This window comes from Macrobrachium nipponense, chromosome 33, assembly GCF_015104395.2.
Source record: "Macrobrachium nipponense isolate FS-2020 chromosome 33, ASM1510439v2, whole genome shotgun sequence".
In the NCBI taxonomy this organism is placed as follows: domain Eukaryota; kingdom Metazoa; phylum Arthropoda; class Malacostraca; order Decapoda; family Palaemonidae; genus Macrobrachium; species Macrobrachium nipponense.
The window spans coordinates 23860993-23885992 of NC_087219.1; the positions used below are offsets into that span (position 1 = coordinate 23860993).

General features: G+C 33.8%; 1 protein-coding gene across 1 annotated transcript in view; it reads right to left on the reverse strand.

Moving 5' to 3' along the window:
• LOC135203023 (ribosomal protein S6 kinase alpha-2-like) overlaps window positions 1-25000 on the reverse strand; it is a gene marked incomplete in the record, with an annotated part of 339551 nt that overhangs the window by 40854 nt on the left and 273697 nt on the right. Inside the window, 11 exon segments of the mRNA XM_064232592.1 lie at window positions 5054-5292; window positions 8091-8249; window positions 9323-9541; window positions 10769-10914; window positions 15092-15253; window positions 16519-16684; window positions 17327-17504; window positions 20154-20260; window positions 21214-21374; window positions 23770-23851; window positions 24269-24397. Of these exon segments, the coding sequence (XP_064088662.1) occupies window positions 5054-5292; window positions 8091-8249; window positions 9323-9541; window positions 10769-10914; window positions 15092-15253; window positions 16519-16684; window positions 17327-17504; window positions 20154-20260; window positions 21214-21374; window positions 23770-23851; window positions 24269-24397 (1748 nt within the window).

A 25000-nucleotide genomic window follows, 5' to 3' on the forward strand; every position in this document is an offset into this window, starting at 1 on the left:
CAATAAAGGTTTTATTGTAGATTAATGTTCAACTTTATTGATTTTTTTATGTAACTTGGGTTTGAACGTAACTTACTGTGTGTTTTAAGTATGGCTTCCTGTCATGTTGTCGTATAGATAACCATTATTTTTATTTCTGCAATTTTTTAAATATTTTTGAAAATTATTTTATTTATTTATATATCTATTGTAGAATTCCTTGAGGATGCAATAATGTACTGCGAAACGTCGGAATAAATGTCATAATGTCAAATTCCTGTGTGTTCCTGCCTGCCTTCATCTACTCATATACATATATAATGTATATATGTATATATGTATATATATATATATATATATTATAATATATGTATATATATATATATATGTATGATATGTATGCTAATATGTATATTATATATATGTGTGTGTGTATGTATCGTCATATGTATATAATATATAATAATTATTATTATATACTAGATATTATCTAAAATTATATAATACTATATATATAGATATTATATATATATACATATAACGGATGCTGGATTTACTAAAAGCTATATGTGAAGAGGAAGAAATGCCAAGGGACTGGGAGGAGAGTCGAATGGTATATATATATACAAGCAGAAAGGAAATGCCTGGGATTGTGGTAACTACAGTGGAATTAAACTAACAGAGCATGAATTGAAAGTTTCAGAGAGAATACTGGATGAGAGATTAAGAGAGATTGTAAAGATCGGGAAACAGCAGTATGGATTCGTGAGAAGAAGAGGGACGATGGATGCCTCTTCATAGTAAGACAGCTACAGGAAAAGAGGCTAGAGGGAAACCAGGAGCTCTATTGTGCATTTATAGACCTAGAGAAAGCATACGATAAAATCCTAAGAGAGGTGATGTTTTGGAGTTTAAGGAAAAGGAAAGTCCCAGAAAAGTTGGTTAGGCTGGTCGAGATGATATATAAGAGAAATAGCACAAAAGTGATAGCAGTTCGGGAAAAAGAAAATTTTGAAGTTAGTGTTGGATTACACTAGGGGTCAGCATTAAGCCCATTTTGTTTTGTTGGTCATGAATGTGGTAAGCGAAGAGATCAGGAATAAAGAGCTGTGGAAGTTGTACACCGAACATCTGGTGATTACTGCTGAAAATAAAGACCTACAGAGAAGGGTTGGAGAGGGGCAGGAGTCTTTAGAGAGGAGTGGCTTAAGGTGAATGTGAATAAAACAGAGGTTTTGTTGAGCAGTAGGGAAAATAGAGACAGAATAGTAATACAAGAAAGAAGAGGCTCGATTATGAAACAGGCAGAACAGTCTGAATACTTAGGATCGACTTTAAGCCAAGAGGAAGTATGTGAGACTGAAGTTGGCAGTAGGATAAAAGCTGCATGGGGGAGGTGGAAAGATGTAGCTGGAGTGGTATGTAATAAGAAAATGCCAATCAAGCTAAAAGTCAAGATATATAACACAGTGTTAATGTATGGAGCAGAAACATGGGTTCTGAGAAGAAAAGAGGAAGTAAAGCTTGAGAGAATAGAGATGAGAACGCTGAGGTGGATTATGAGAATATCGCTGCTTGAAAGATTGGAAAATGATGAAATAAGAAGGCAGGCAGGCTTAGTTAAGATTACAGAGGTGATAAGTGTCACGATTGAGATGGTATGGGCATGTGTTGAGAATGGATGACGAGGAGAGAGTGAAGAGGGCTTGGGAGGAACCTGTTCGGGGAAGAAGATCGAGAGGGAGACAGAGAATGAGATGGCGAGATAAAGTGAGGGAAGATATGGAGAGAAGAGGCCAGTGGAGAAGGCGCATCAGGCAACCGACCCCTTAGTGTAGGGATAACGGTAGGAAAGAAGATATATATATACATATATATATAATATAATTATATATATATATATATATATATATATATATAAATATATATATATATACACACACACACACAAATATATATATATATATATATATATAATATATATATATATATAATAATAATATATATGTGTGTATATATATATATATATATATATATATATATATATATTATAAAATATTCAATAATAAAAGCAACATTCACGCAAAATTCAAACAAACATAAAGAAAACATCCACGCATCAGAATCACAAATCTGACACATTGCTAATAAAAAAAAAACCATATATTATGAAATAAATTATTTCATGAATTTTCAAAATCCCTGGATTTAAGCAATAACACCTTCCCAAGTAGCGACAGCTTCAGATTCCTCCAGATTAAAAATTGCTACTAAACCTTGAGAAGGAAATCACATATATATGAAACATGCAAACGCTAAAGTGACGTATAACAGAGAGAGAGAGAGAGAGAGAGAGAGAGAGAGAGAGAGAGAGAGAGAGAGAGAGAGAGAGAGAGAGACTTTACATTGAAATAAAAACTGATAGTAAAGTATTTGACATTTACTTACAAATGACAACATCGAATGCCAACAAGGAATTACACAAACAGATATGACCTTCATGAAATTCAATAACCTGTGTCCCGCAATTCTATGAACGTATTTAGAAAGACGCATCATACATAATAACTTCTATATTACGCTCGTGAATATGTGTGCATTTTAGTAATGTTCCAGGCCTATGTGAGATGTATTCAATCTGTATTACGAACGTCATCAGAAGTAGTTTAATAATCGTTAATATTGCATAAGCTACAAGTTGGGTAATATTCAAGCCACTATTAACTCTCTTAAATATTTTTTTTATTAGAAATATGGCTAAAAGTATTTAAAGGCAGTTGTCTGTAACAAAAATACGTATCAACTTACGTATTACAGATCAGGAGGAGAAAACCAACAAAAAATAAATTCAATTTCCCGGTTATGACCAGAAAAAAACAACCATTATACTGACATTCTTAAAAGACAATCGATCACTAAGCCAGATTACATCAGTAAAAAGTCAAACTAACGAAGTCACTAAATGACCTTGAAACTGTCAGTTAAGAAGAAGAAGAAGAAGAAGAAGAAGAAGAAGAAGAAGAAGAAGAAGAAGAAGAAAACCTCAACAGTTTCATAAAAGCGGAAAAAACTTTCATCCACCACTGGAGCATGTGGGGAGAAAATTCCAATTTGGGGATGTAATAAACCAAAGATTGCATAGCCCCTCCAATCCCCTCTCCCCGGGACCAACGGCCCTCCCTCCCCTCCCCCAGCACACACACACACACACACACACACTCTTCATTCCCCAACACGCCCTTCAGCACCAACAATCCCAACACTTCCCCCCTACCGCTCCACCCAGCAGGTAGGACCAACCCGAAGTCAAGAGGAAAACGTTTTTTATGAAGGACCCATTTCCTCCTCCCGTCCTCTCTTCATTGAGCAACTGAAACTTGAATAGTTTTGTAATTGGTAATTGGCACAAGAAGGAGGCATTATCCACGCCCAATTACGCATCTTTCCCACCTAAACTCTCTCTCTCTCTTTTATAGTTAACTCACCTCCTTCCCCTCGAGGACCCAATAAAGCCTCTTTTTTGATAGAAAAGGGAAATCCCCGGGGGTGAGGGGGGGTCCCTGGACATTACCTGAGTTCAACCCCTCCCCCCGTCTCCTCACCCTCTCAAAAGCCATTTACCTGTTCGCTGAATATGTAAAAGAAAACTTTTTTTTCTCTCGAAGGTCACCTCATGGACATACATGCATGCATACACAAATGATCCTCTTATGTTATAAACATTTTGTCAATCTTGTCCTCTGTCATGTTAACGCCTACTTTATACTTGACTTAATAACTCACTTTAACTTAAGTTGCTCGATTTAATCTCCTTCATTTTTCTTTTATTTTTCTCCTGTTATTTTTACTTCTCCATTGCTCTCCTGCCTTAACTTCCTTTCCTATCTATCTACCTATCAATCTGTCTATCTATATAAATATTTCAATCTCTCATTAAAATAAGTTAAAGTGTTTTACCTATATTTAACTTTCACAGAAGCAGATGTGCATTAGTCTATACTACTTCGTTTTTTTCCATCTGTCTATCTATATAAATATTTCAATCTCTCATTAAAATAAGTTAAAGTGTTTTACCTATATTTAACTTTCACAGAAGCAGATGTGCATTAGTCTATACTCGGTTTTTTTCCATCTGTCCATCCGCCTGTGGTGTTTGTGTATGGTAACACTGCGTCCCGGGCTTTAGATAGCGACATTCAGCTTACATTCAACAATAATTACAATATCCTATTTCGAATATTAACGGTGTACTTCGCATACAGTAAATTATTAAAACACTTTTCAGTTGCAAATGTACACCCAGATATACTTTTATTTACCTAAAACTTACACATAGCGTAACTATCTAAAGCCCGGGACGCAGTGTTACCATACGCAAACACCACAGGTGGGAGGACAGATGGAAAAAAACAGTCTAGTTCCAAGGCCCTACCACCTAGACTGCATTAGTATCATTCTGGCTCAATGGTATTCATTTGTGATTTCCCTAATTTAGTACTGAGTCAACAATGCAACAGATGTCTTACATTTCATCTGCAGCAGCTATATCAATCAATGGTATAGCACTTTAATCACTCCTGTTTTCTAATAAGTTAATGTAAAAATATATTTACCCAATTAAGGCCGCTATGAAAAACAAGGACCTATGTTGGCACAGCGCCAACTAGGTTTAACACCAAAAGTAACAACAAAACATAAAATAATGGGAAGTATATAAAAATGAAGTCCTAATACAATCAAATTTTCAAGATAAGTATAATAAATAAATAACCACAAAAACCCAAAAGTTATTGCTTGTACATAAACAACACACTACTTCGTGTACTGTAAGAGAGAGAGAGAGAGAGAGAGAGAGAGAGAGAGAGAGAGAGAGAGAGAGAGAGAGAGAGAGAGAGAGAGATTCCCTCAATTTATTTTTCCCCTTTTTTATCTCTCCCTTTCGAGCCCTCTTGGGTTTATATTCTGTTGACTCTGTCCATAAGGGTTATCAGCTGAAGAATGAAACCACCAGTCAAACAGTTGGCAGCAAAATTGATATGCGAATAAAATAGACAATAAAACTCTCTGTACTCACCCTGCCAACATTGTGTAGAGGAGAACGCCTAAACTCCAGACATCACAGGACGCATCATATCCCTGCTTCTTCAACACCTCTGGAGCGACAAAGTTTGCTGTGTAACAAGGCGTCATCAGCAGCCCGTTCTCTGCTCTGAGTTGCTTGGCAAAGCCAAAATCACAGATCCTCAGGGATTCTGGGCTACCAGTTATGTCAGCATACATTATATTTGAAGGCTTTAAATCTCTATGAACAACCTGAGAAGACAGAGAAAGAAATAAAAAGGAATTAGAAGATAAATCAAATAGCAAATACACAAAGATTTACACAAAGTTCTCTAAGTGTACGTGAAATTTCCTGCAGAAAGCATGCTCACTGAAGCTCACAACACAATTTAATTAAAAATGTTGTCTTATTTCTGAATGATCAACCAAAGTTCAATTAACCATATAAATTAGCTACATCCTTACATTCAACTTTTTCAAATACCTGGATTTCCAAACATATGGAATTAGTTTTTTATACATATTTAAAAGACCATAATATATAAATATTAGTTTTAATACACCAAGGAGATGGTTTTCCTAACTTTCACAGGGGTAGCCCGAGAGGATTTGTTCTTAAAACTGTGAACACTGGAACAAAGTAATATTGAAACAAAAAAATGGATACTAAGCGAGAAAAATCTAATATGAAACAATAACCTTCACACAAAAAGGGGTTTATGTTGTTAAAATAAACCTTCTTGTTGGTTAAAATAAAATTTTCTGTTAGGTAACAAACATTATTAATAAAGTTACTGCCAGTTTACTTTACATAAAAATAAACTTCTTGTTCACCTCCGAGGCTCAAAAATCATTTAACTTGCATAAAGTGTTAATTATATATAAAAATTCAGTTTAGCAAAGGCACTAACACAGTACTTGTAAGTACTAAAAAGCCAAAAATAAAGAAACGGAGAAATACGTTCAGTTACAGTGTCAGTGATAATCATAATAATTCATCTTACACAAATTTGCTTTCATGGTTCAGCCATAAACGAATCAAATGAATGAACCAGGTCCATCAGCTGTGAACTACGAAATGTCTGTTGTTCAACATTTTAACTGCAAACATCCACAAGGCAAAATAAAGAATGAATCCACGAAACAATAAAGGTAATAAAAAATTTGAAGAGTCTATTCTCAGTTTACTATGCTGATAAATGTCGGTTTTATCATTATAGCAAAAATACACGAATATCATGAATGATTACAGTACAATCTAAGCCTACTTCAACACTCATAAATCTGAAAATGTTCACATGCTTGGTCCTATGGATAGTCGTCAATGAGGAGATAAAAGTGGAGAAAGAAAAGCATAACTGAAACCAAAGAAAAGTAAATAGCAACCAGTACTGTAAACTGGAGATAGAGGGAAGTCACAAATTTAATTTAGTACTGCCTACTAAGATATGCTAAAAAGTGGTTCCCCTTTGAAAATAACAATAAGAAAAGAGAGCAGCAGTACAAATAAAAATTCAGTAAAAGAATATACGGCCGAGTGAATTTGACGATAGTCTCAAAATGTTTATCTGAAGCCCAGAATCTAGCTGCAAAGGTTTGATTTTACCAAACAATAAAAAACTGAACACAACTGAATTTCCTACACAGTAAATACTTCTTTCCTCTTTCCTCCAAATTTTTTTCTTGGCTTTTCTGGTCCACTTAATTTTTGGTTGTCTGCCTGATTGTGACACATAAATTGATCCTCTCTGCCTGGCTTCTTCAAAAGCAACCAATATTAGCCATAAAGATTTTCATGTTAACAAAACTTCTTAAATGACCACTGAATGCTATATATCTCACTTGGCATAAACCTTCATTCCTCACCACAGAGGAGAGTGGAGACAACTAATTACGCCTCACTCAGTAAAGAAAAACCTATGACATAAAAGTGGTAGTTATTGGAGATGGTGTCAATTGATCAAAGTACTTGAGAGTAAATGAACTATGTAATGTAATAAGATATATTCTAATAACTATGATAAATTAGATGAAGAAATATCACTGAAAGCTCTGACCAAGTTTTATCTGTTTTCCAAAAAATTAAAATTATGGTACGTGTTGACACCTATCTGCAGCTACTGTATTAGGTGGCTGGACCTTTATACTTTTGGTCACTTCTGTTGAGCTTGACAGAGAATTCCATGGATTGAATGGCTCTGTGACTTATTTTTTTCCTTTAACTGCCAAGTTTTGAAATTCTCTCACTACTTCTGTTTTTTTCTAATTCTGTTCAACTTCCTTTCTTTACAAGACACATCTACCACTTACTTCGTGGTGAATCTCTACTCTTCTAATGTTTTCCCTGGTTTTTTGGGGGGCCTCGGTCAGAAAAGCTTAATAGGTTACCAAGCACACCGGCCTTTGCTCTTGAGAAATTATGGAATTACTTCAATATTACTTAGTATGGATGGGTTATAGTTTATAGTACCATGAGGTAATGTGGAATACCCTTAAGAAATATCTGGGTATGGCTCAGTATGGTCTTATTACAAGGAATGGATATTTAACATCAATATTTAATAATGAATGTGAACCCCATTAAAGCAAACATGGAAATCTGAAGAAAGATGACACAGTGGAACATGGGACTTCAACTGGTGGCTCCTATAAGCCAGTGCATTACTTTCAAATTTACTTTAGATTTTTCAAAATGGAACATATTTCTTCAAAACATCAATGAAACTGAAGCATGAACTGGAACTAGAGGTACGTACTTTAAGTATTATATCCTATAATTTTTTCAATGCTTTACACTACAACTTCCATTTCCAGTTTATGCAAAATTAACTGCATGTAGTCCCACGATCTCAGCCAATAAATGTTTCTGTTAATAATATACCATATAACTCACCTTAGTCCTACTTCTGTTAACAGTAATTTTGTGGACTCTGTACTATGGCAAAGACATACAAGAGTTTTGTTAGCAAAGAATAATTTTCCAAAACACTTTCTAACATTAACATTACATAACAAGTTTCTTTCAAAACCAGATACCAGCTAAAACTTACCCCATTTTGGTGCAGGTACTGGACGGCCTGAGTTAGTGTCAACAGAACAGCCGAGGCTTCCCGCTCAGAGAAAAATTTTTGACGTAGTATTTTGTCGAGTAGCTCCCCTCCCTTCATCAGCTCCATCACCAGATATACATGTGAATCATCTTCATACACCTGTGAAATATAAAATATACTTTATTGAAGTAAATTATCATCATTATCATGGTATCCAAATTTTGCAAGACCACAGGGTTTCACTTCTATCCTCCAATTAGGGGTCTAACTTGAAGGATTTCTACTGATTGAAATGAAAATTGAAGCAAGGTAAAGTTTCAAAGAAGCTGGATAGCTTAAAAGGAGAAGACCTAATGGAATGGATTGAAATAAAAAATATTGTGTAGCTGTAAGCCAAAGGATGTTGGACCACATAGAAGGGTACCACTGACAGTGCACCTGTGTGTACTGCAGATGGTACCAAAGATCCTTTGGAAGATTCCTCTGGTCCAACTTCATCACATTATGCCTTTTACTTTTAATTCATTTCCTTTTATCTCTCACCACCTAGTCGTCCAACTTCTGAAACTTGCCCCAATTCTTTTCTTAATTCTCATTTCAGAACAAATCCCACATAAAGAGAAAAATAGTTAAAAAAATAAAAACTGAGTTCTGATTCAATACTAAAGCTCAGAATATTAAAGTACAATACAGTTTTCCATCACAATTGCCTGAAAACAATTATGAAAATATAACACATTAAATGTATTTAAGATAGATACTATCTTTCACCCCAAGATGGTTCAGACAAAGGTCCACGTAATCATGGAAAATTGGAGAAATGAGGATCCAGACATGATGGGAGTTCAGGCAGATTGAGCACAAAACAAAACTAATTTTACATCAACCCCAAAAACACAAAATACTGTGGGGAAACGTGCATGGTGATGTTATTCCCTCATTTTTGTTCTTCAAAAGCTTTTACATTCTTTGGTACTGTAGGTTTAACAAACCTTGCTGCAGAGTACTGCATGACACAGAGAAGGGCTTACAATTTAATGTATTTCACCCAAAATTATGAACTTTATGCCTAATACATACACTTCAACAAAGTGATGCTGCAACAAAACTGGTATAAAAACCAAAAATTTTGTGATTAAAGCACCTTTTATTTTTTATCACTGCAGTCAAACCAAACATAACCTTACCCAAAGTGAAAGACTGATTCACTTTAAAATTTCAAAGTTACTTACATCTCTTAAGGATATGATGTTCGAATGATGACCATATCTGTACAGTATCTCGATCTCCTCTTGGCAATCCCTGGCTTTTTTCCCTATGATTTTGACAGCATATTCTATTCTCGTGGCTCTGTGAATACATCTTCTGCAAATGCTGTAACTACCTTTCCCAATTTCCTCACAGAGGTCATACTCGTCGTGTATACTATTTGGTTTTATACCTGATAATCTCTGCAAGAGAAAACTCACATTGAGTATTGTACTATATGCATTGTTATAGTAAAATCATCAATATTTATAAAACAGACCCCAAATATTTTCCAAGACTTTAAAAAACTGTATTTCATTCATTCTAAAGATCTGGTTAAAATTTTTAAAACCAGTCCTTAGCCAAGGTCTACGAAATAGCAAAAATTACTGTAACAACTTTACATTCATTTGCTCCATAAGACAAACTCGAAAACAATATAAATACAGCTATTTTCTTATGACAATTTTAAACAACATTAAATACTAATTTCATGCTATCTGTAACTGTGAAGTGTCATGATATCTTACAAACAAATATTTTGAATTCAGGCTGGCTTGTATGGGATTCACTGTAACAGTAAGCAAGACTGCAACAGAAGTTTTCAGAATCATAGTTACCCTTACATAGATTATGTTAGTACAGTAAAAATTACAAAATGAGGCTCTACTACTAAGTCAAGGCACCAGACTCTGATAGTATTAATTTTATTTGTTTGTTTTTCTAGTCTTTAAATTTCAATTTTGTTTGATAAATTGCAGTTCCTTATAAACAAGCTTTTTTGTTAGTGACAACATTGCAGAAACTGAGAGAAACTGTGCAACTGATTTGTGACATTCTTCATCGGTTGAAGTTTGAATATTTACATATTTCACTGCTACTAAAACCCAATTAATATAATTAACACCCACATAAAGGAAGATGGCAAGACAACTCGTATTACCAAAAAGTCGTGAACATTTCTAAAACCATGGAAAAAAATTCTCTGTTTCCTTACTTACCTTCCTTCTCAATTAACTTAGTCATAAAAAATTTAGCCATCATGAATCAGGTTCCATGCATTGTTTAATATTAGGCCCAAGAAATTATGTATAACTCGAATTTCCTCTCACATTACTAAATAAATATAAAGACCATACTTAGGGCTTCGATAAAATAAAACACAATAAAAAAATTGTGTCATATGAGGCCTTTATTTCATGTTACTAACAAAAACGCAATGATTTTCTCGTGCACAGTTTACTCAAGCTCTTGTCAATCCTACATATCTATCTTTTAAGGCGGAGTTATTTTTTCTTAAGGGGCTGCCAAACCCCTTTTCCAACTTCTCACTTCCATTGTGCCTAGTCTACACAGAAGCACCAGTGTGCATAAAAAATAAACATCTCTAAACGCACAATGCTAGAATCAAAGTCCTACCAGGAACTTACCTTGCTAAGTGGCTTTGATTTTTCTGATGACTGGGACTGCTTTACTCCATGACTATCTACATGTTCTTCTAATAAAAATGGGGCTACAAAACTGAATCCCTTAAACATCTGATGAGCATTTGCACTTGGAGGTACACCGGGAGAATCTGCAATAAAAAGTAGCAACATTAGAGACAATTAAAAAACTATTAAACTTCAGGTAATGAAATATGTGACTGGGACATACATATTTGCTATCATTATTCATACCATGAGACATGCCCAAAAACAACCAACTTTCCAATCAAGACTGCAAAGAATAAAATGGTACCAAAGAATAATAAAGCCAGTTTCATCAATCATGTATTCAACATGAGGCTTTTAAAAAAGTAAGGTGTGTTCCTAGCAGCATGGCCTTCAGTTTTATAACAAGAGCTTGTTACCTGGAACTGAAATGAACTTCTGGTGATCACAAGAACTTCAATAGCATTTACCTCAATAGTAAATAGTTAAAAATACACTAACTCCTCAACTCAGCAGACCTCCACTAAGTGGACTTTAGGGCCTATCGACTACTATATTATGGTCAGTTTTTCTATGCTTCCATTTTAGATGTGATACATTTTTAGATAAATCTCTTCAACTTAATGTCACTGTAAAGTACAGGTTAGTTCAAGTTAGGAAGAATGTGGAATTTGAGCGCAGACTTAAGTATATTTGTTAAGCTGAGGTACTACAGTATGTAACTGTACAGCAGAACAGAGAATTGTATCCGAATAGTTACGTGAAGATGCTGACATTCTATCTAATTGAACCGTTTGAGAATCAAGGCACTATCTAGTTTCAAAAAAAATATCTAAAATTGACCAAGTAGACTAAAGTAGTTCGTATGAAGTAGTGTCATCAAAATGCCCTTCAGGCAGTATTAAGGGATTATTGCAGCATCCATTAACCCCTAAATTGCTATGCCTCTTCTTAGTATCCATTTCCATCCTTATCTTTCACTTTCCACTTACAGGTGAAAATACAGTACTACTACTAATTTTTCACAATGATTCATAAACAAAGACAGGAAAGATCATTACATCATTTGGTCACAACTCGAATGTGACTTCTACAAAACTGGGGGTAATGAGCCTCACAAAAGTGACAAGAATCTTAGATTTAACTGTATTTTAATATGTATTACACAGTGTATGGTATAGCCTAGTAAATTCTGAATGCAAAGGATGATAAGAATTATAATAACTTTACTAAGTTATGCACAATGAGTTCACTTAAGGCTGCACTAGACATTAATTCTAAAATCTGAAAATGCAATTCTATAAAATTCAAGTTGAACTTTTATTCAACAGTTCATGATGCGATTCAGCTCCTGAACTCCAAATTGAAACTGCTGAAAACCAAATTGAGAAATAATATTTACAATACGGAAGAATAGAAAAAATAAAATCAATTTCTCAGGATAATAGGTCCCATAAAATCCTGGACTTTAATTTTTAGGACATTTCATGGACAAACCGAAAATTTTTCTCATACACTAAGTGAATATGAAATCAATAAAACATACAATATTTAGTGAGATGAATGATGTTAAAGAAATGCTGTCAATGAAATGATCTAGACTAAGAAACCCACGTCCTAGACTACTCAAAATAATAACAAAAATTGAGTAAAAGCATTTTTCATATATCTGCCTGATTGGCCCCTGAAAAACCATTTTAATAAAAGAATGATCTTGGAAACATAAGAAGATACAAACTTGTAATTTTTCCCTAACAAGAACTTACAGCCTTTATGGCACAGTATTATTATTCAATATCTGCTCACAGTATGTAAGAATGATAATAAATGTCCTCATAATATCCAAAATCTTCACCTCGGACCCTGATGCAAAGCTACTGCTTATTTGTGCATGCATTAAATAACTTCTGAAAATCCATGAAGGAAAATTGAAAAGATATTACATAATATTAATTTGACCTTTTAACAGAACTAACTTTCTACTCTAAAATGCCTATAATATCTGTTTTGGGATACACATTATCATCTAGGTTTTTTGTATCTCAAAGATGAAAAAACTGAATATTTGCACAAAATCTGAATGGCTTATCAGAGGTCCATCCAGCGAAAGAGAACAGGTCACATAGTATTACAATCAAGAAAATAAGGTACTGCAATGATTCTTTATGAGTAAGTATTGACCTGTAAAATATCCTTTATTTTGTCCCATTAAAAATAAAAGCACCACAATTTCATTTATTAGCGGAATTATTATAATCTTCACAATAGTAAGGCAAAATCCTGCTATTTTCAAATAAAAGTTCCTGTCACTTCCCCTGTTGCAAATTTAACAAAGGGCATTTTATTTATAAAAAGGGAAGTCAAATAGTACAGCCACATACAAAACTCTTGATCCTCTCAATCTAAATTTTCGGACCAATTTTCAACCTAGACAGCAACATCTGGCAACTACAGCATGGGGAGGGTACCGTAGGCAGTGGAGTTGTGGAGGACACATTATCTATCAAACTGTCGTAATGGATTACTTGTAATTACGGGTTCTGATATGTTTTTACTTGAAAAAAGTCGAAAGGTAAAAACTAAAATAATAAAAAGCAAAGCCTTTGCTTTATATATTATGTATGGTTTCAATTATGAAGCTCTCATTACTTGGTCTATTAGTTAGAAACATTTTTGTATTAAGTTGTTCATTGTTAGGCTTAATTCCTACTTATCTTGCATATAATAAGTAATGATGAAAGTTTATTGTTATTCAACTGAATCATAAAGGATAAAAAGAATAAAAACAAAAAAATCACTTGAAAATGGTAGATACCGAAGAGCAAAAGCTACATGTTGCTCTTGGTGATTTTGAGACAGGGAGGGTTTGATAGCTGGACTTCAGTGATGAATTCCTTGGTTGTGCAAGCTCCTTCTCACCATAACAGATTTGGAGACCTAGTTCTTATTTTACTTTCACAGCAGTTGTTATTTATAGGCTGAGAGGGGACTTTAGCAATGACCTGGTCATCCTTTTCTAGGCCGATTCTTGAGGTTTTCTTCATTGAAACATTTGATCCACCTGAATACTATTGTTTGACTTACATTTAATTTATGGCTAATTTCTAAGGATATTACTTCAACGCAATTCTATTATGACTCTTTGTATAGCTAAATTTATTTGTTGCCCAAGATGCTTCTCTATCATCCCAAAGTCGGGTCATCTAACAAGTTACAGCATAGCTTTTGCAGCTTTTCAGGCATGTTACCCTTTTGGAGTCCATTTCAAAATGTTTTGTTTTATTTCAGGGTATAATATCCAAAATGGTGAAGTTTTTTACCAGTAAAGATTTGTTTCAAAATGTTATATAACTGATATATGTACTGTTCTACTCTTATAATTCAAAATAAGTGTATAAAAAAATAAAAATAATTCTTTTCACTTGTGAACGATAACAAAAGTACATAGTACCGCCACTAATGAACATGACTATACAAGAGATAATCAACGACTGTTCTTAACTACCCCTAAAGCGACAGACAGATAAAATAATTACTCTCTTTCCATGAATGGAATCTTAATTATAACATGGTAATAAACCTTCAAGTGATTTTTTTCACATTCCTGCTTATACATTCAAGATGAAAAAAAAACCTGGTACCTGCTTATGAGGAAATGTTCAACATACTACAAAACAACATAGCATCTGAGTAACTTGTTAGTTTGGTGCATTTCAAAAAAAGGATACCTAATTAGTAACATAACAGGTGAATAAGTTATGGGGGGAAAACGAGGAAGACTGAAAATGAAAAAATGATAACCCAGTCAATATTAACCATTTGTTAAAGGACATGAAGATATTCACAGCACATATGACCATATACACAAAAGTTTCAATCATGAAGAATTATGACATTACACTAAAGGTACAAAAAGAAGAAATTAGATTTTCAAGGAAACTGATAAGTAGAATGAGTACACGCATCAAAATATATTACTGACCAATAAAATGGTGGTAAAATATCTTATTCGTTTTCTATACATACTGAGAACAAGTTCAAGTTCCTTTTTACCCTTTGCATCCTGTAAGGTACATAATGTATATAATATGTTAATACCTTTTCTTAACCATAGACATAAGCACATGCATTTTTTTAAAACGTAGGTTAGGGTGCTAAAAATACTTGGCTTGAGAAAACTACATGAATGACATACACTAATGGAAAGAAGTGCACTGGCTTATTACTTCTTATTCTGTCTTCTTACTATAAAAAAAAAACCACTCATCAGAATGGGACACAAAATCTTTGCACTAATTTACAAAAACAAGGAGTACTAACCTCTGGGTGTTCTTGTTGTGAATTCTTGATCAAAATAAAATGTGTCGTCAGCCTTGGACACGGCTGGCTTGAAGGGGGGTTCAATTTCTTTACTATACAATTTGTTCCAGTCAATAGACGCAAAAAATGGGTGCCTCTTCAGTTCCTCCACTCCTTCTGGTCCTGTAAATAATAACCTTATTACTAAAGGAGTCATGAGACTGTCTTCTGCTACAATAGTTCGAACAAAAGATGAACATTTCACTACTCACACCATACATAAGAAATTAAGATATCAATGACTTATGCGGCAATGACAGCCATTCTCATTACAAAATACATAATACAGTTAATTACGAACTTCCCACTGATTAAGTATAAAATGTATAAACTCAAGGTTGGATTTAATGTTATCATTGGCTTAAACTACAAAACTTTTTTGAAGAGTATTCATAATACTCATATTTGCCTTAGTGTTAAAACAAATAAGACGGCTTTCAATATCAAAGTAATTAGTTGAGGAAGACCAATTTTCTTTCATAAGTTGGAACCCCTATAAGTTTTGAGTTACAGAAATACATGGCAGTTGCTTGTAGCCATGACACATGAAAAATTCATCCAGCCTAACTGTTGTTTTTTGCTCTTCAGTTTCTATTCATTCCCCCAGATCTCTTCTCACATTAAATTCCTACCAATGTGGTGACCAAGTACCTCATTTCCAAATAAATCCTTCACTCGGGGAAACTTACTAAGCATTCTGGTCCAACTACAAAAACAATGACAAAAGTGGCATTCAAAAACCACGTAAATAGTTTAGCTATGATTTACAACCTGGACAAACATGACTGTAAACATCACAAAGAACTTCAAGGAAAAAAATAGTCTTGTTTCAAAGCACTTGAAATGATACACTGACATATCTTATGAGCTTCAAATAAAAAATACAAAAACCACAATCTCTCTGCAGTCTTTGGATAAGTATCTATGTATCTCCTAAAGGAAATACTACATGCAAGAAGGTACTAACTACAACAGGCCTAGCATGGAGCTCAGCAGAAGGCACTAATGGATCTTTTGAATTTTTTGACACTCGCCTGCATTACTTTCTGCCTTAATTTTCATTCTCAGCATCTTTGACTTAACCTTGCTTTATCTTTTGCCTGTCACCTGAGAACAAATCTCTTAGGAATGCCCTGCGAGTGTCTAAAAATTTGGAACAGAACAGAATATAGAATTTAGGCCAAAGGTTAAGCACTGGGACCTGCAAGGTCATTCAACAGTGAAAATGAAACTGGCTGTAAGAAGGTTTGAAAAGTGTAACAGGAAGAACACTTTGCAGTTACACTATGAAACAACATTAGAGAGGTTGGAAAACCCGATGGAAGAAAGACTATGAAAGGAGGTACAGTAAAAGGAATGAAAGAGGTTGCAGCTGGAATAGTACATACCTGCACCTAATCTATTGGCTGGATTTCTTTTAAATAGTGCCCTGAGGAGGGACTGTGCCTCAGGGCTCAGGTACGGTGGCATTCCTAACTTTGCTTTCAATATTAACGTCATAGTTTCTTTTCTATTTACACCTTGGAAGGGTAATGCCCCTGTCAACATCTCAAACTGGAAAACAAAAGGACTAGTTATTCACAGGGCAATAAATACTGTATACATAAGATAACTTCAATAAATTCATTTATCACTACAATTTACTGATATATTTACAATTACAAAAAGCAACTTATATCTAGTTTTGCATGGGGGAAGGGAATATCTTTCAGGTTACATAAACCAGTTTCTCAAAAAAATTTGTCTTGTTCCTGAAGAAATTAAACACTTTCTTTGCCTAAAATAATGATTTAATCCGGACAAAAAGTTCAGTTTCTTTTACCACAACATCCATCAGTAATTGAGATTTCAAAGCTGTCATTTACAATCATTAAAATTTTAAACCCTTGAGAGTTTACTTCCTGCAAATGATGGCATTTGTAAAAATATTATGGCTAATTTAAACTCATCGTTTTACTTGTTATAGTATTATTTTTTGAAACATGCTATACAGCAATTACATAAAACTAATCAGCCCCACAGCAACATAACCAGCATTATACCATTGAAAAAATGTCAAGCTGCCTATCAAGGAAAAATACTGATATACCCACACATGATCACTGTGTAATTAATCTCAGAAAAACTTTTACCTTAAGGAACAGAACCAATTGAATTGATGATAAGAAACAAAGACTAATCCTTAGCTTCACTTACCAATAACACACCAAATGACCACCAGTCTGCAGCAGTTGTGTGTCCTCTACGGTTAACAATTTCTGGTGCCATATATTCTACAGTACCACAAAAACTATATGCCTTCTGGTCATCTAAAGCCTCCTTACATAGGCCGAAGTCTGTGAGGGAGATGTTGCCGTCTGCATCTAACAGAATGCTGTAGAAGACAAACCAAATTCAGATTATTTGTTTAATTCATCTGAACTGATAAGATTATATAAAAACATCTGTTTCATACAAAAATGAAAGAATAGAAGACTGCAATGTCAAAACTGACAGTTTAACAGTATTTACTGTCTATATGTACCCTATAAAAACAACACTTTCATATATACTATGAAATTTCAGCAATTTTTTTCCCGCATCTTGTAAAAGTTACAGCTAAAAGATAGTTCTGAGCACATTCTAATAAAATCTATATCCAGCCCACCATGAGACTTAGTTACTTTGTACAGCTCACAATGTTAAAAATATAATTTTTTGTATACCCAATGAATGATAAAGAATTTAGGAAATCTTGGCAGTTTGATGGGAGAATTATTACTATCATCTCAGTGCGAACAGAAACCCCTGGTAGTAGGCTAAAATCTATAGAGGACATTAAATAGAACACTTCATAAGAAAGGAATGTTATACAGAGGAAAGCAAAATGAGATTGGTAGGAGTGCGTAGGAACCTGAGAACTAGTTCATTAGATTGGAGTGAAATTAATCAAGACAATAATTTTTGAAAAGTGGAAGACTTTAAAATAAAAAATAATTTTGTGGAAAATCTGAAATAGTAGTCAAAAATAGCTAAGATAACTTTGGGACAATGGAAAAGTTACAAAAAATATTGGCAATATTCACAATTAAAGTACGTATCTTATACTAGGCAAGTGAAATAACTGGATATATACTTCTAAGAATTTTTTTATCATTCAGCTGATCCATTACAATGAGTTGAACTTCTTAACTCTCACATTATCTTACTATGGACACTTCACTGCAGGGCATATTTCTCTATTCAATATTCAATCTACTATGAGATTCAGGGTCTCTGTAACACGGTTTTTTGGACTTTGCTCCTTGTCAAAGCATCGGATGTAGCTGAAAGTTGACATATGTATATTTTACAACCCCACACAAATTTTGTCAGCATTATCAATAACCTAAACCCGATAATTTTAATTTTTATAGAGTAAAAATGATCTAGCCGACGCCATGGCCAATGATTACGAGCCAAGAGTCGAAAAACATTCATTACGTAAGCAAGGTAAACAAACACCTTTGATGAAATGTTGCCCTGCCCATCCACTAGACAGAACTCCATCGGTTCTGAAACCCAAAGACTTTATGAATGGCGGAACGATACATAGATGTGGGTGGGGTATCAGCGCTAGCGTAGTAATACTACTGTAGCAGTAGTGCCGAACAGTATAGCAGTAATATACATGAATTAAACGTTTAGGCCAACTGCTGGGATCCTTGAGGATCATTTAGCACTTCTTAAAACTACTCGAGAAATTAGTTTTTATAGCCAGATGTTAAATTTTCTAATCCAACAATGCCCATGGTAGCCTTCAGTGTTATCCTGAATTATAACGAGGCGAAAGTGGGTGGAGCCTCATGGTTATCATTCTGACGATAATTATTCGTGAAGGTTCAAAGCCAATATACGGTACCGGCTATTTTTTTTCCAGTAAATAGGTAGATAGCCAATAAATAAAAATTGCTTGACATTGGATATAGCAGTTATCAAATCAAGCTTGTCTACTATGTTTTTGAAAATTACCAACTATTCCCTACATCTTGTCAATCTGATTGTGACCTATAAAGTAGACTGTAATTTCTTAGGAACCTATTTTGGGAGTTAGACAAATAATCGAAGTGTTTTGTATTTATTAACATATTTTGTTGGTTTGTTCATTATGACAATTATCAGTGGAGAGGTTCCAGAGTTCATAAAGGTGTACTACTTTGCTTCATTTAAATTTGTATGTCATTGCTGCCAGAGGTTTAGCCTTCGTTACGTATAGCCAATCATCCATCGAGAAAGAGGGAAGAAATGCTGTCATAAGTTACGTAACGAGTGCGTTCGAAACCTTTTCTCTGAGTAAGTTGGCCCGTCTTCAAAAAAAGTCACTTTTACATTGTAAGTACCAAATTTATTCAACCTAGGCAATGCGGAATACAGTCAAAATTTATGTGTAGATATAATATGTATTCTGAATAAGTGTTATATTTATGAAATGCATAGATAAAAAGTTATTCCGAAAAAACCATGTTACAGAGGCCCTGAATCTCATAGTAGTATCTGAGTAAACTTTTACTGGATCTCAGTACTTGAAATGTGCAATCACTAAAGAGGATTTTCATGAAAACTGGCAATTTTATTTCATTACTTAATATTGCGAATACCAACAACTGCAGCACCCCATCTGAATCCACTTAATGCTGTAGAGGATAAGAACGAAGGGCAAATTAAAAAGGATAAAAGAAAGCAAGGCTGGGAGCCTAATCCTCAACAAACTGTATATAAGTATGTCTTTTTAGAGACTAAGATTAAAGAAATCACAAGGAAACAAAATACATTCCTGAAAACTCTAAGGCCATGCCATTTTCACAGTTTCCTAATTAAAGAAATCATATGACTATAGAGAATATGCATTAACTTATAAAAACCTAACCTTAAAGCTACAACCATTAGCTTTGCCAAAATATGTTATTCCCCTAAACTGCCATTTTCCCAATTACAAATGCAGTACATGAACAGAAAACTTTCCTTAGTTTTCCTTACATAAAGCACAAAATTTAACGCCACTTACTTTTCTGGTTTTAAGTCTCTGTAGATGATCCCCAACGAGTGAAGGTGATCCAGTGCTAAGGCTAATTCAGCTAAATAAAATTTGACATCTTCTTCTGTGAACATTATCTGGAAAAAATGAAATAGGTAAACAATAGGTATAGGGGGTATTTACTGGTAACTAAAGTATGCATATAAGCCAGTTAAGATACCTCTATATTACCCTCCAATGGAATGGAATGGGATATGAAATTTAAGGCAAAGACCACGCACTGGGGCCTATGAGATCACACAGCGCTGAAAGGGAAATTGAGAGTAGAAAGGTTTTAAAGGTATAACAGGAAGAAAAATTCACAGTGGCACTATGAAACAATTGTTAGGAGATGATGGATAGTAAGACTGAAGAAAGACAATATGAATGGAGAGTAAAATGAAATACCCTCCAATAACAACCACGTAAAACATGTAGACAACATTTGTATGTCCACAAACCGTTGGAGGTCAGTCATATAGACAGACCAAGTACGTATGTATCTTTTAGTTCCTTTTAGACCGTCTAAAACCACATTTAAAGGCTTACTTGATGACTGCTCCAAGTTATGTGAGATCAAAATGGATGAAGTCCATTTATACACTGACATGATTTAAGACTTAGGTATCTTAAGGGTTTTTATGTAAATTTCTTTTATAGTCTATTATTCTTCAACTTTGAAAAGGTCTTAGGAATCTATAAGAACATGTAGTATTTTTTTCTTATTTATGCTATTCAATCTTAAAACAATTACATATTTAATAAGAATAACATCCATATAGTCAAAGGCCAACACTGATCAAAACCATTTCTTTAATTTTTACACAAGACACGAGACAGAGCCCCATAAACACTATCAGTTTTTTGTATATCAGTTCTTAATTCAAGGTCACAAAATTTACAGATAAATCCAGATTCAAGTATGGTTGATATTAAATAAAGGGTCTCTGTAAATTTGCCTAAATCACAAAATAAACACACTTAAAACTTAATATCAATTACAGGTCTTAGACAATTTTCTAAGCCCCTAAATTTGTAAACAAACACTTACCTCTTTTGATAATCTAGTGAAGAGATCTCCGCCTCTCAGGAAATCCAAAATGAGGTAGAGTTTTCCTTCCGTCTGGAAAGCGTAGTGTAATTTCACCACAAACGGGTGATTCACATCTGCTAAAATGTCTCTCTCCATTTTTGTCCGCACTCGGTCGCGCACTGAAATGATGACAACAGGTTAATCAAGTCCTAAAACCAATTCTTTGAAATCAAGACCTATTTTACCAAAGTCATTAAAAAAACTTTGAAAGTTTTCCAAACGTAAAATTACAGACAAACAACTGACTGATCTGCCCAGAAGTACTAAGACAGGTAGTAAAAAAGCATTATGAAAAAGCAATGAGTTGAACAAGTTTGAAAGGAGGACAAGGAGCAATTAACTCAAATGGCTTGGAAAGAAGCAGCAAAGTTATGGGATCTCAAACACAACAGTCAGTTACAAGGATGGTGCTTTGCTTTTGCCAGTTTTGGACCTTTCAGTAAGACATGAAAAGAATCAAAAGCCTATTGTGGACCTCCTGACTCTTCAAACCAACAAGTGATAATTTTAAGAGTTACTTGGGAGAGGTGCCTCAAAGATTTGAGAGTAAATCCATGAAGACATGGTTAAAAAATTAAAGATAAACAAACACCTATTTGTTGATCACTTTCTGTTCTTGAAACGGCCAACACCTTTCACTTGAGGTGACAATTTACTTTAAAACGAGGCTACTTTATTAAGATAAATGAAGCAGTTCCCAGAGTGGCCAAGATCCAATGGATAAAACACTTTAGAAATGACATACTGAGCAATATGCCTTTCAATATTAATAAAGAAACAGAAATATGACTGGTTTGAGGAACTATATGAACATAATTATATAAAAAATACTGTATTACACTTTCTAACAGCCACCACAATCTACAGTCTTAAAAACCTTGAAAGAATCTGAATAACTGAATGGTAAAAAATTAGGAAGATTCAGGATGTCCTAAAATACGCTGTCACAGGACTATTGGAGTTGCAAGTTTTCAAAATGAATTTAGTTGTAACCTATTGAACAAAAAAGGATTATAGATCAATGTTGCAGCACATAATATATTCTGCTTAACCTATGATATAGATTCCATAAAATTATTGTGGACCTAGACATGGAGGAATGATTACCAAGATCATATATTTCTACAATAATGTACCTTACAAAATCTGTAAGATATCAACCTGAGAATGGTTTGGGCAATAAAATTAGCTAAGACCTTAAGTGTGGGATTTGTGAACTCGACAGACTGACTAAATAGACCCAATGACCTAGCATCACAGCAACATTAAATAGGTATCACAAACAGTGGTTGAGGAATTCTTAGTGACTGGTTAGACTATTCTCACAAGAAAAATTATCATTCACTTTAAATATTTAGGTCTAACAGATCAGTTGATTTAATTAAATAAAATGCATTACTTTTCAGACTATAAATATATATGATCTTGCATAATGAATATCAATACTGGTAGTCACATATGTTAAAACCTCTTCCCTTGTGATATCCTCATTCAAAATTTGTGAGGATTATAGAACAAATTCAAGAGAACCTTAAACTATAATAATAATGATAACGAAAATAACAACAATAATATAAGTAATAGAATACTAAAACAAAAGAATAAATAAAGATAAACATTTAATCAATACCTTGAGAAAAAGCATACTTGAACATCATTACTATTATATTATTCAGGAGATGAATCCTATCCATATGGAACAAGTCCACCCAAAGGGCCACTAACTTGATATTCCAGCTTCCAAAAATGGTGTTCTTTAGAAAGAAGCAAAAGAAGTTATAAGGAAATACAGAGAGATGAGATATGACTCATCAATAAACAAAAAATTAATGAAATTAATAGAAAGATAAAAAGGTAAACTATTAAAATACAAGGAGAACTGTATTATGGTATTGAAGAATAGCCCCAAGAAGAATAACAGTCTAACAGGTGACAGGGGGTGCCCTTCAAAAGTGCAGCCTTACTAATACAAGCCAAGGTTAAACTATTTAGTGATCATACCAGCCACCAGGTGGCCACACTCGAGTATTTTCCGCTATTCTCAGCTATGGAAAGTGTTACACTTATTCCTGCTGATGGTGCAGTGCGTTTGGGGAACTTGAAAGTGATATGCTGATGAATGGATACTCAGCATTACTGTAAAATATATATAGTACATGTGTATATATGTGTACACACAATATATATATATATATATATATATATATATATATATATATATATATATATAATCCCTTATTGTTCCTTCTATTGTTTCACAACACAATAATAATAATAGTAATAATAATCAAATACTCATACTGAAGAAAAAGTAATTATCTGTAGATCTAAATAGACAACCCTCTTTATCATCTTAATATTATAATAATAATAATAATAATAATAATAATAATAATATAATAATAATAATAATAATAATAATAATCATATTGAAGTAAAGGGAATTATTTGAAGAACTAAATAAACAGCCTATTTGTTATCAAAAAAATAATAATAATAATAATAATATCTCACCCTTCAGTGTGGCCTTCTTCAGCACCTTCATTGCATACAAGGTCCCTGCATCTTGACCACTAATTTTTCGCACCAAAAACACCTGCAAAACGAGAAACCATTAGGAAAAGCCTTCATGTACGTATGTATGTATGCATGCATGTATATAGTATCTACATATATATTAAATACATAATTATTCCAAAATTCAGGAACAGACGTGGAGGATAAATACAATAGATTCTTGTAAGTATTTAATTACATAAAATGGGGACGAGACGAGACACAGAAGGAAGGAGAAAGAAATATTTCATTTTGAACACGGATCAGGAACATTTCTTTCCTGAGAGAGAGAGAGAGAGAGAGAGAGAGAGAGAGAGAGAGAGAGAGAGAGACGAAGAGCCGAGAGAGAGAGAGAGGAGAGAGAGAGAGAGAGAGAGAGGAACAAAGAAATTAAATATTATACATAACATAGAAAAGTAAAAAAAAAAAAAAAAAAAAAAAAACCATTCCACCTTACCTTGCCAAATGAGCCTTGACCTAAGACCTTGAGCAGCTCGAACTGGCTGGGGTCAGCCTTCTCGTGACCCTCGGGCATGAGCTCGCACACCTCGATTTCGTGTGTGCCATTATAGTCTCCTTCGGCATCCTGCAGGACAAAGATACAGAAAGAGAATGGAATCAGTCACTTCAAACAGGAGGTGAAGACGTCACACATCTTAGATTACTGGGAAAAATATTCGAAATTCAACTATGAAATTAAGAAATTCTAAGTCGTCTTAAAACACACACATTTATATATATATATAATATATAATAATATATATATATATATATATCCTATATATATATATATATATGATAAAGACACAAACACGTCACATCACAATAACAACAAGCATTATGATGTACAACTGATCTTAAATCCTCGTCTGTTGACAATTTTGAATTTATGAAGTCATATTATTGATGCTGTTTGCAACGTCACATCATTACATAAAAGTTGAAACACTTCGAATATAAGTCACTAAATCAAAATATAATGATATCAAGACGTCCTAGCAATATTTGCGACCACTAAATATTCTGCAAGGAACTGACGGCGCCAGTATATATTTATATATACACAGACACAGACACACACAACACACGTGTATATATATATATATATATATATATATATATATATATATATATATATATATACTATATATATTTATATATATATATATATTTTATATATATATAATAT